The 12,638-nt window shown below is 33.2% G+C and overlaps 1 protein-coding gene across 1 annotated transcript; it reads right to left on the minus strand.

Annotated features, from left to right (window-relative positions):
- Positions 1 to 1,372: 1,372 nt before the first annotated feature.
- On the minus strand, positions 1,373 to 12,412 carry LOC132565448 (26S proteasome non-ATPase regulatory subunit 11-like). The gene is made up of 13 exons (XM_060230088.1): positions 12,334 to 12,412; positions 9,645 to 9,746; positions 9,362 to 9,486; positions 8,972 to 9,043; positions 8,611 to 8,668; positions 7,813 to 7,924; positions 6,706 to 6,788; positions 5,937 to 6,081; positions 5,326 to 5,449; positions 4,580 to 4,705; positions 4,161 to 4,196; positions 3,499 to 3,550; positions 1,373 to 2,980 (listed from the first exon to the last, which is right to left on the minus strand). The coding sequence occupies exons 1-13, from the start codon at positions 12,410 to 12,412 to the stop codon at positions 2,838 to 2,840; spliced, it is 1,257 nt and encodes a 418-aa protein (XP_060086071.1). The 3' UTR covers positions 1,373 to 2,837.
- Between the last annotated feature and the right edge of the window lie 226 nt (positions 12,413 to 12,638).

The following is a 12,638-nucleotide window of genomic DNA, read 5'->3' on the forward strand; positions in this document are numbered from 1 at the left end:
CCTTGTAGTAGCTGGTGGCTACTTCACTGAACAGCATACAGGAGGTGCGTCGCATGACATCCAGAACAGTTAAAGATAAGTGTCTTGTTCAAGGTCATAACCACGACAGCACAGACAATTCTCCAGCTTTATGAAAAATAAAATCCACCACGGGTAAGGATCTTAACAGAATCTACAGGAGTTTGTTACATATTGTATGTATCCCTACACACGTCGTGTATTTTTATGGAAGACGATAACCAGACAGAATGCAGTGTTCTGTAGTCAACACAACACAGTACTCCCACTATCACCTGTTTAATCTGTATCAGAACACGTTCAAAATGTTATATTTTTTTTAAATTTTAAATTCCCGTTTCACTATGATCCACTTCAAAGGAAAACAATTTATTACCATGTAGAACCTCTGATAATCTGATCCGAGATTCACTATGTAAATACTAGGAATGAATTTGTCGAATCGATCATCTTTATATCTTTTGTTTATCGCTCTGAAACACCCTAGATCATTTTGAGGAGAAATGTCCTAATAGTTCTGTAGCTGTCTTGCTGAACACGTGCTGCAGGTCCATCGCGTACCATTTTAAGTAACCAGGGTAAACTGTCTTGCCGAAAGATACAACACGAGGTCACAGCACGGTCCATAATATATATATATAAGGTGCACTAGAGTGTGTATAACGTGATTAGATTCATGTACTAATGATCTAATTAACAGGTAACAATTAAAGTGAAGTGTCGTATCTTCCATGGTATTTGCTGTATCTGCAATGTAACAAACGTGGCTTTCTTAATAGTAAGCCTGATGTGAATTTACTGTTTCATTCTCCTATAAGCAAATTGCCATTATTCGCTGTTAAAAGGTCATATCTTGTTGCAGGTGGTATTCAAAAATGTTTTACAATGAAATTTCCAACTCACCTCATCTGTCACATATATATAAACACTTAGTCAGGACCATCTCAGGATCATTTCTGACAAGTTTCAGCTCAATCCCCACAACAAGTGGAACATGAGAATTTTAAATAGATGTTCAGGGAACCATGATTGCTCAATGGAGCCTTCTCATCATCATCAATAAACGGTCACAACACTGACCATCGTCCAGAATCAGACAAATCAATAATTATCAAAGGTCACAACAACTGACCATTGTCCAGAATCAGACAAATCAATAATTATCAACGGTCACAACAACTGACCATTGTCCAGAATCAGACAAATCAATAATTATCAACGGTCACAACAACTGACCATTGTCCAGAATCAGACAAATCAATAATTATCAAAGGACTGACCTATGTGCAGACAATGTAGATTTGACAGGTTCTCATCTGATCATGGTTGGTTAAAAATCAACAATAAAAGTGGAAATTCCTATATTTTTATTTTTCTATACATGTCAATGTTATTGTCAACCTTTTTTACATTCAATGACATTGATACATGTGAAAGTCATTTTCATGAAAAAGTCAGTCTAGCACTCAAACTTCAATCTAGTACTTATACATACTTTCAATTCTTGAACTCTTGCAAAAGGACAAATCATTTTAATTTCACATTCATGCAGACTCACTCATACACTGAAAATAGTTCCTTTTCATGAAAATTTGCAAAGAGCTGACACGGATTTGACATGTAGAATGAATATCTTTGTTACATGTCCCTAAAAAGCTGACGCGGATTTGACATGTAGAACATATATCTTTGTTACATCCCCCTAAAAGTCATTGAACATTCAATCAAAATCGTACACAGATGGAAAAAAATTCATTAGCTTCAATGATTTACACTGAGGCCGAACTTTTCTCTATCCTACAAACTTTTCTGACATCAGTATGCCCTAATGTCCTTTTTGATGGAAAAGATTGAAAATGTTTTGTAAGTATAATTCATCTACAGTCTTAATATCTTGGCTTTAAAACAATTAAATTCAATGTTTGTTAAATATTTGATTTCATGGGCAAGAGCGATATTGGTGAAAAGATCTGCAGACACATATGTACTGTAAAACAAACTTAATTTTCACAAAAGAATTTATCTTAATTTGCCAACAAATTTTCATTGGACTCATTAGCTTAAGGCAAAAGTATGCAAACTTCTATATTCTTCACTTATATAAAAATGTGAAAAGCCCTTCTTTTGTCCCATTTCATCTTTTCCTCAACCATCATCTAAGGAACAAGCCACCAAATGGCCAGTACTATATAAGTACATATAAAAGTGAGGGAATTATCCCCTAAAATAAATATTTTACCTTATCTATAATGTCATTACTAGAAGCACTGTATAGGTATCAGAAATGTATATCTGTATAGTGTTACACATCTAGAATGAGGTTTTGTACAGACATTACAGCATCAACTATTTGCAGAAATCAATAATTTAAGAAACACTGGATCCTCTTTATCAAAATTGATGTTAATCCATGTTTTACTCATTGTTATACAAAAGTAATATTTTGTGCAATACAAACATATAGGGCATTTCCACTGACAAGTTCATGTGGAATCAATATCACAAAAATAGTTCATCTATAAGTATTTCTAAGCAGGTAGGTTTTACAGTGTATTTAATTTAAAAACAAATTAATTTCCTCGTATTACTGCCAAATGAAAAAAATGACCGTTGACCCAGATAAATGCCTCTATGGCTGACTCTCTATCAGAATGTGATAAACTTTCACTAACACAGTACAGATTCTATGTCAGTAAATACAATTCAGAAGCCGAACAGATCCATGCAGTACACAAGAATCTGTAAAATTTCACAGAATGTTGGACATGTCATAGAAACAAAGTAAACTAAAACATTGCCCACTAAAACAATGTCCACTACTAAGTGAGCTTCTTGGCCTTGTTATACAGGGCATCAACCACTTTGCCCATATTCTGTATCGTTTCCAGTGACGTCTCGTATGTCTTGTCCACTGGTGTCTCATCAAACACTACTAGTACTCCTGCACCTTGGTCCAAAATACCTACACAGCCAATAAAAAACAAAATGTTAGTGTCCTGTCTTATTTGTGTTTAAGAAAAGTGAAGCAGTCACAGAATTAATGTAAACAAGTTGTGAATGATGAAGTTACAAGATGTACTAGACATGAATGAGTAACAAAGACTCCAATGATTCATTCTGGCAAATAAGATTTACCTGAGAGTGCATTTACAGAAATATAAATTTCCTTGGGCATATCATGAAAGTATGACAATGTTTTAATCCAACAAAATAGATTTCAGACAGTTTACTTGAATATCTTAACAAATGTAATCTTACACTGAGCTCATTGGCCTTGGTCACAACATGATACAACTTCAAATTCTATGTTAAGTATTGTTTCTTATTTGACAATCCATGTCAGGGCTTCTCCAGTAAAATATTGTCTTGACCCCTGGACTCAAAAATAAATCACCGCTCATTACACAAAGAAAGATATTTTTAGAATTTTATAACATATCTACAAACAATGTGTTTACAATGAGTCAATACTGATCTTACCATGAAATTTTTTATCAAGGATCATTTGTGATAGTTTCTTCTCTATTGTGTCCTGAAGAAAAAAACAAATGGAATTCTTTAGCAACAAAATATATATTTTGTATTATATCATAACCTGTATGCCATGTTTTAATTAATTCGACTAAAAGCACAGTTCAGGATAAATGTGTACTTAACATTCTTCTGAAATTATCAGATAAAATGGGGCAAGTACCCCTCCCAAGCTAGATATTGCCATTTCTAGTCCTTACTCTAGGGCAGTTTATGATTATCAATTATTACAGTGTATCATGATTGTATATATAATGTATACGGTGAGATAAACCATAAAAGCCAATACATAATGTACAAGGTTTTTCTTTCAAATAGATAAATCTTATATCCAGAAATACAATTTCTCTTTTCACCCTAGGAAAAATACTTTCTTTCAGTTTTGTTGCCTCAATGTCTTGGTTGGAAGTGTACATTCAAACTACTATTTGTATACAAGTTGTACTAGTTTTGAATTGGAAACTCCTCAAAACATATTTCAAACCAAATAGTCAATTTGATGACAGCAGTACGATATAGAATAAGTTTATCAATTTTACAAAAATCTTAATTAGTTTCAAAGCTATCAAACATATGATGCCGATTATATTCAGTATATAATTTATACTCACCATCGGTAACTTGATTAAATTAGCAACATGTTGAACCTGGACAAAAACAATAATACCATTGTACAACATATAGAATACACACCAAATACTGTACCTATTATTTAATCTTTTAAAATAAGTCCATTTGAGATATATGCCTTACAATTGAATAATCTCCCTTCCCTTTATACTACATAATCACGACTGACGACAAGCATGTGAGATTTGCTGTGATTTATCAATAGATATTGCTCCCATTTTGTATTATTCTATCAAAATTATCCTAAAGTACAAGTAAGTTTTTAATCTAAGTACAAATTACAGGAGCGAAAAAAAAAAACCATCCATATAAAATTGAAACCCTTTAGTTTCAGATACCAAACCTTGCAAACCACATTAATTGAAACCAAAATTCCCTTCCTCTGTTTCGTGTTTCTTACCTGTACTTTAGAGAATGGTTCTATTATTCTACAGAGATTCTGTTCTAGGAGGTTGTCATAAAGAGTCTTCAGATGAGCATTTACAATTGGATCATCTTCCAGCTGTGGTTTGAATGTTCCCAATGTCTAAAACAGACAGCAAATTCATAGAAAAGTGAAATAGGTAATCAACAATTTCATTTTATTTAAACATTTAAATACAGCAGATGTAAAAGCAAGCTCTTTTAGACTATCCATGAACTAGATGAATAAATATCTGATATTCAAGTGGTTTTTGTTTCACACAAGGCTACAGCTTCCATTTAAAAAGGGCTTTATCAATTTGATTTAAAGTATTATGAATCTAAGACAGGATCATGAGACCAATTCACTAAGATATCACAAAGACATTATATCAAGTGCTGTTATCAGAAAATAAACATGAATCTGGTAATAAGCTATACATACATATTTACTGTTCAGTAAAATTGAAAATAAATTTTGATTTCATGGTCCTGTAATAAGCCCACCCCCGACAACAAGTCAACCAGAAACTACACAGAGATACAACCAGTGTATTTTCTAAAATTTCATTAACAATATATTTTACCAGTCAAGAACATGAAATCAATAATCAAACTCAATCACTCACTAAAAAAGTGACAACATATACCTTGTGCCAATTTTCCCTGTTTCTGGAGACCATGTTCCATCATGGTATTGCCAATATATTTATTTAATAAGGCATCTCAGCCATTGATACATACTTTCTGGAACTCTGCAAGAGAGCGTTTGTGACTGGCAGTAGCTATACTCTTCATTGCCTCGACCTCTGGACCACTGTACTTTAGTGCTAGTTTTCCACTAACAATGGCCTGCACCTCATCAGCCCTGCAGTTGTAAATAGATTATTGTTGTAATTGTATTCTCTGCTAGTATCATATTTCTTATCGTATTCCAAGCCACAAGAATGAAAACTGAATTCCAAATTCTTCTCAATTTCTTCAAAGGAACTAAACATATTTCAAACAACAAATCTTAAAAATATCAAAAACAATCTTTCTCTGATTGAAAGACCTTGAATATACATAAGAATCTCAAAAAGTAGCCATCTGACCGAATGTATAAAATTTATGTTAATTGTATATAGAAATGTATTAACATACCCAAGTAATAACTTTTTCTTTATTCAACAAAGAAAATATTTGTTTTGCTTCCTAATTATCAATATTAAGACATACAAATGTTGTTACCTTACATCTTTGAATCATTCATTACAAACTAACTTCAATTTTTTTCTTTTTCCTAAAAGTAGTTCTGACTGCGAAAATTTCTCAAACTCAATCAAGTTAAAGAATAGATCCATTTCAGAGCTTACGTGTTCAGCATGATCTTGCACATCAGCATGTATTTGAGAGCTACAACAGCTTTAGGACTGTCGATAGAGTCATAACCTTCAAATGCTTCATAGAAATAGGAGTAGGCAGTTTTGAAATCTTTCTCATCGGCAGCATGTAGTATACCTGAAATAACAAATATTTATACAGTGCTCTCTGCAGGGCATTTCAACATCATATGTGTACATACATACAGGTAACAGTATACTGGTTTCAAAGAGATTTTAAGATTTTGCCCCAGTCCTCATATGGCCCGGACTGCTGTGAGGAGATTAATCCCTCAAATACAAAACCAATTCAAATTGTCATCAACATCTTGAATATTGCAAACATCTCATTCATCATCAACTATAAAAAAAAAACCTAAGTGGAGAAAACATTTATACATTTGTACAAACATAGCAGAATTTACACCTAAAATACTTTATAGCAAAATTTTGATGAAGTTAAGTTTTTTTCATCAACAATGATCTAATCATGGAATCAACCATTCTAAGTGAACACCACAATACTGCTAGAAGACCAGATCAGAACACTTTTCCTAGACATTGGTGGGGTGTTCGAAGAAAAGAATGACTGGTTTATACAATAAGGACTAGATTTAACAATAAGACTCAACTATAGGTTTATAATTCTCAAGGTAAGACTTTTAGTTTCGATAAATGTTTTCTCAGAAAAAATGCAAAAGATTTTTAAAACACCTATCTCCTTTTTCCCTTTCCAGAAGTATGTAGTTACAGTAGCTCTTACCTGACTGCATGTCAAGGGCAGCCTGGAGCTTTGGTGGACAGTAAATTCCATTGGCAGTTGTTCTTCCTGATGTCAAGGCAGCTCTGAAGACAAACATTGGTAAAGTTTATTTTGAAAAAATTCTACAAAATCATGCCCATGAAATTCTTGGATTCAGTTTGATTAAAGTGAGTCAACAAATTTATACAATCATGTGCATTTTTAAAAAGGTTTTATTTAAAAATATAAATACATCAAGTTTGTGTATTATAAGCAAAACAGATAAGAAAACCTAGTACCTGTATGAGTTCAATATTAATTTATCTCATTTGAGTGCAGATACGTATATACATGTTGAGACAAACATGTTATAAAATGTCATTCTGAGATATAGATACATCAACCTAAACATGTGTACAGGTGATACAGTCATTATCTAGTCCATTGTATCAACCATTTTCAGTTCCCAATCCTTGTCTGAATTGCTTCCCTTATAAATTATATGTATGTCACAGACAGACAATTGGAAAAACTAACATATCATTTAACAATTAACATGCAAGTAAGCTTACAGAAAAAATGGACAAAACATAAAAATTCAAGCACTGCAGCGTAGTGCATGAGATTTACATGTCTCATTTACAATGCCTGTTCATTATTCATATATTTGTTATTTGTAACACAATCGAAGTGCAGGTAATTTGGTTGTTTAAAAGTTAAACTATAAGACTGAATTAAAAAAAGTAAAGAAAAAAAGCTGTCTTAATACATCACATTGATAAAAAACAATGCCTAAATATAAAGTATGTTGCACTTGTAACTATTTAAATTTACAGTTTCCAAACTTGTTAAGATTACCAGATTTATCACAGTGTGAACAGTCAGGGTTACTTTGAGGTTTGGTCTTCTTGCAGGTATTTGTAGTTGCAGTGTTGCATATAGGTCAAATTCTAAGAGATTTATTTCAAATAAAGGTTATGATGCTGCTTACTACTACTGATTTACTTGCAGTGTGGTTTCAACATTTGTTGTGTGTAAAGTTAGGGCCACTGTAAAGAAGTCGAAGGTTACATATAGAATTTCTGCTAAAGCACATCCAATCCACAGTAAAATGCTAACAAGTATTACCTGGCTTTTGGAAGATTTGACAGAGAATGATACGTTCGACTCTCCAACAACTGGACCTCCACCAATAAAGCTTTGTCGTCCAGTTTCTTTAGCTCCCGTAGTAACTGGGATGCTGTAAGGAAAAAACAGGAGACATTTTACCATTAAATGATGCAATGCATACAACACAATAATGTTGTTAATCCAAAGGTTCCAGAATTACCTCTCGTTATTGTACCCAACTTTGATTTATATGTGTTGTGGATATGTCATCGTCAGGTCTAGAGTTTCAATTAATCTGAGTTTAGTCTGAACCAAAGCTTAGTCAAACCTTTAATTCAGTCTGACTCTGAGCTAATTTAGCTTGACCCTGTGTTTAGCTAAATACTTAATTCATCTTTACCCAGTGTTTAGCCAAACACTGAATTTAGTTGGACCCTGAGACTTTACATTGTTATTTCTTGGTATGTATCCTATATAACCATCAAAAGGCCTGTGAATCAAAGCAATCATCATCCCTTATACACTGGTGGTCACATCACACAGATGATAAATGGCTGGGTGGCCCAGTGGTAACACTCGCCTTTCGCCTAGGCATCATAGGTTCAATTCCTGGTGCAGAGAAAAGGTATGAGGTCACTTGTTCAACCACATGGGTTCCCCCACCCCCTATACTCTGGTTTCTTCCCCCTGTAAGACCCCTTGTGCACTTCCATCCAGGCCATCAAGAGTGGTTAATATAAGCTTAAAGCTTGTTACACAATTGTTGTACAATAAATAAAGTTGATATTACAACAGAAGTCTTAGTAAATCACATACCCAAAAGTAATGCCTCTTGATAAGCTTTGGTGTCGATGTACAATGATATCAGTCTAGACTGGAAAAACAACAGCAATACCTTACAAGCTAATAGAACAAACAAAAATTTAAAATTTACTGATATCTGATGAATTAAACATGTGAAACTCAACAACATTTCCTACACAAAAACAAAACTCATATTTATTTTAAAAAATCATCTTTTTTTACACGAAACTGAAAATGATTGTATGGATTTGCAAGAATTCATCATTTTTTTTACACATGGTTACACAACAGCTTTCCATTACACATAAACATTGGGAACAGAATCTATACCCTGTCTTAAAGAGAAGGTAAAGCCTTATGTAGTCAGTCTTACCTCCAATGCCTGTCGTAGAAAAGTTCTTTTCTCCTCTTTCGCCCAGTTTATACATTCTTTACATAATTCAACCTGTTGAATAGTAAACATATCTGTTCAAGTCATGGTTCAGGAGGTCCATCATTATCAGCCTGTTGTTATAAATTTGAGGTGGGTTACACAAACCCCAATGTTACAATATTTCAATGTAGTCTGCTTCTGCTGTCAGTGTCGACCAATTATATAAAACCATGTTTATCATTATATAGTTTAATTGTGTTTATAATATTCTGTACTCAGAGTTTAGTGACATGCATAAAATTTTGCCACTACAGTATACACCAAGGCTCCAAACATCCATGATAAAGTTACTGATAAGTGAATCTGTTATGATACAAAAATTTACATTACCTCCTTCCCTGTTCCAGCTTCCATGTCCAGGAACAAGTCAACCAGTCCTCGTACTAACTTCGCTGCCTTTGCTTTGCTTACAAGGACAAGGAATGGTCGTGTGAATTTGACCAACCCCGCAAGTTCTGAAAAACCATGACAGACATCAATTACACTCTAAATAGTCGTTAGGTAGGTCCTCCAAACCAATTGTAAATTACTTCTGACTGATATTATACAAAGTAGATTACACAGTGACCTGAGAAATGTACAGAATTGTTGTTTCATGATTTTATTTCATTACCTTCAGCTTGCTTAGTTTCAGCTAACAAAGATCCAAGCTCAAGAATGGCCTGCTCTTTTATCCGGAGTACTTCATCACTATTGGTGTCCATGTCTCTTTTTACTGTAATAGAAATGGTTATGTGATAACATTTCATGTAAAATACATAGTGTTAATTTATCTTCTGGTTGTACAAAAATTGCAAGATTGTATCATTTATTTGCAACCAGAACAGATCAAAAGCAACTGGGGGGCATCAGAAATGCCAAAACTAGGTTAATTGCTATTAATAATTTGGTACTACAATCAGTTATCAATTAATTAGGTGATATTTGTCTCAAGTGGACATGTAAAAAAGCCATGCCTGTCTGGAGCGTGAAATTCATAAATGAGATTCAGTGCTGTTCAGTTAGATATCTATCTAGAAATAAACCCCAACCCACAAATAAAAAGTTCCAGCCCACAATTAAGCCCCTTCTTCATTTGTACAGAACCAACAATTTTCAAAGTGTAAGCTAAATGTAGTTCACAAAGATGCATTCCCCCAAATTTTGATACTGAAATTTGACACAAGGGGAGGGGGCTTATTTCAGGATAAATACAGTACATGATAGTCTTTGTTTTCCATTGACCATTATTTATTAATATACATTCAAAAGTCTTTTTTAAATACATAATCATAAATCATAAACATGACAATGATCATAAAATGTTTAACCATGTGTCTTTTTCTTCTTTTTTTCAGGGACAATAAAAATCACTGACACTGAAGTTGGACATGGTTTCTAATACACTATTTATAGCTAGCTGTTCATCTATTAATAACAAAATGTTTTTGCTTGAAATGTCATGTAAGCATGATGAATTCTTACCTGATATCATGTTTATATATGTATGCCTTCTAAAAATAAGGATTTAAATTTGAAAGCTCAATTAATATTGAGGGGTCAAAAACATAATTTCAATGGTGAACTAGAAGTCTATAAACCAATATTTCTATATTTATCCTCGATGTCTGTAATGTGAGGGAATGATGGGGGGTGCCAGTGCATCCTAACAAATCCAAGGATTCCTAACCTGTTGATAGCTAAGCGTATAACACTCCTGTTTATAACAGCAAAGTTCTTTAGGGCCTTTTGCTACCCCAGTGAAGTGCTGCTACTGTTAACATTTTGTCTATACAACAGGAATCAATCTAAGTGACCAACAGAGAAAAATTCTCCTGGAAAGATATGGAGCAAAGGTGCTCTGTACTAGTCTTGTTCTGATTAATCGAGTATCACTTGTTTGAGATGTTTGATCAATTAATCGAGTAAAGAATCTGTAATCAATCATCGTGATGTATGAAAATAAAGTATTTAAATATTGAAATTATTTTCAACATTAGTAAAATTATTAAGAAAATAAAACAACATTTGTTTTTATTAAAAAGTATTCTGTGCAATAAGAAAATAACAAGCACACAGAAAGATGGTGTATGTACAACAGTTTTAGTAATTACCTGAATTGCTGTTAAAACATTACACAAAATACATATTTAGACTTGAATAATATCCAAAACAGACAATTAAGAATTAATCGATCTTAATCGATCATTGATCGGCTACACAAAGTTGATGATCGATCAGGAAATTTCAACCGATTCAACTACTCTGTACTAACTGAAACTAATGTTAATGAAAGTATCTAAAATTTTTGCTTTCCTAAATTCGTTTACCTTACTTTAAACTTCTATTTAACATAAAAATGATTTTAATAAAGATGAAATTGGCACAAAATGAAACCTCTTTATACCTCCACAACATCAATCAGTATTATGATGTCACAAAATATAACCACACAAAATTTTAATTTCACAAAAATTGTGCAATCAATCATTAGCTGTAGCATGCCAAACTTTCTTGTTTCTTGTAGCACTAACTAGTTAACCAAACTTCTGTGTTTTATTTTTCTTAATACTTTCAACAGAATGTCATAGTGTCAATGAACTCTTTCCAAGCTATGCGTGACTCATATTATTGGTATACATGTTATGTGTAAAATAAGCAGGTTTTGAAATATCAGTCAAGAAACGAAATGAGTTTTGAGTGTCTCCCTCAGGGCCGAGAATATTCACACTTATTTTGTCTCTGTCATATCACAAGAGACATCTTTGAGCTCTCAGCAAAGATTAAAAATCCTCTCAATTCAATCACAAGTAATTTATTTTAAGCCATGCATTCTGTAACCTTTTTAGAAAAGTCTGATGGTCAAACTCTGGTAGCAAGTAAATCATTCTTTAAAAGGATTTTCACGTCTGCCGTAGCAGACAGAGAAGACACTTACAAGAATCGCGCCCGCAGGCTGGCTTTATGTATTTTTTCATATGTCATATTCTTCTTTTGTTTAGTTATAATTCAATCTAGAACTAATGGTAAATAATGGGCCCCTGGTCACTCTGCCATTCAACAACAGAAAAATGAAGTATATCACTAGTACGTTTGTTTACGGATATAAAATTGACTAAGTGGTGTACATAAACAATACAGGCGATAAAATCATAGTAATGTTTTATATTCACCTAAACCACTCTTACCGGCATGTGATTCAGCGAATTTGAGAAAGCTTGATTTTCTTTAAAAGTTGTTTTCATTTACAACATAAGTGCCGACTTTATCAACGTCAACTACGTGCTTAATTCGCCTTATTACTCAAGCAAATCAATACTCACCAATACTATTTAGTATATCAATCGCCATATTCTTGTTTGTGGTACGGAGGGCCACAGCTCGTTCGAGTTCGGCCGCCATCTTGAATTGAACGCTAGCAGTTGCGTCCCTTAGTTATAGCCTATTTTATATTTTATGGTGATGTACTTTTGGTGTGATGTTGCATAGATATGATATTTATGTTGTTAAATATTTTAAAATATTTATTTTGAAAGGAAACAGAGTAAGAAAAATACAAATTTCAACAAGAACAGTTTCTTTAGATTAAATTGGAAACAGACTATAATGAACTACATCCGGTTACTTT

The sequence above is a fragment of the Ylistrum balloti genome, unplaced genomic scaffold (genome assembly GCF_031769215.1).
Source record: "Ylistrum balloti isolate Yb309-2 unplaced genomic scaffold, AGI_CSIRO_Ybal_v1 Utg369724, whole genome shotgun sequence".
Lineage (NCBI taxonomy): Eukaryota > Metazoa > Mollusca > Bivalvia > Pectinida > Pectinidae > Ylistrum > Ylistrum balloti.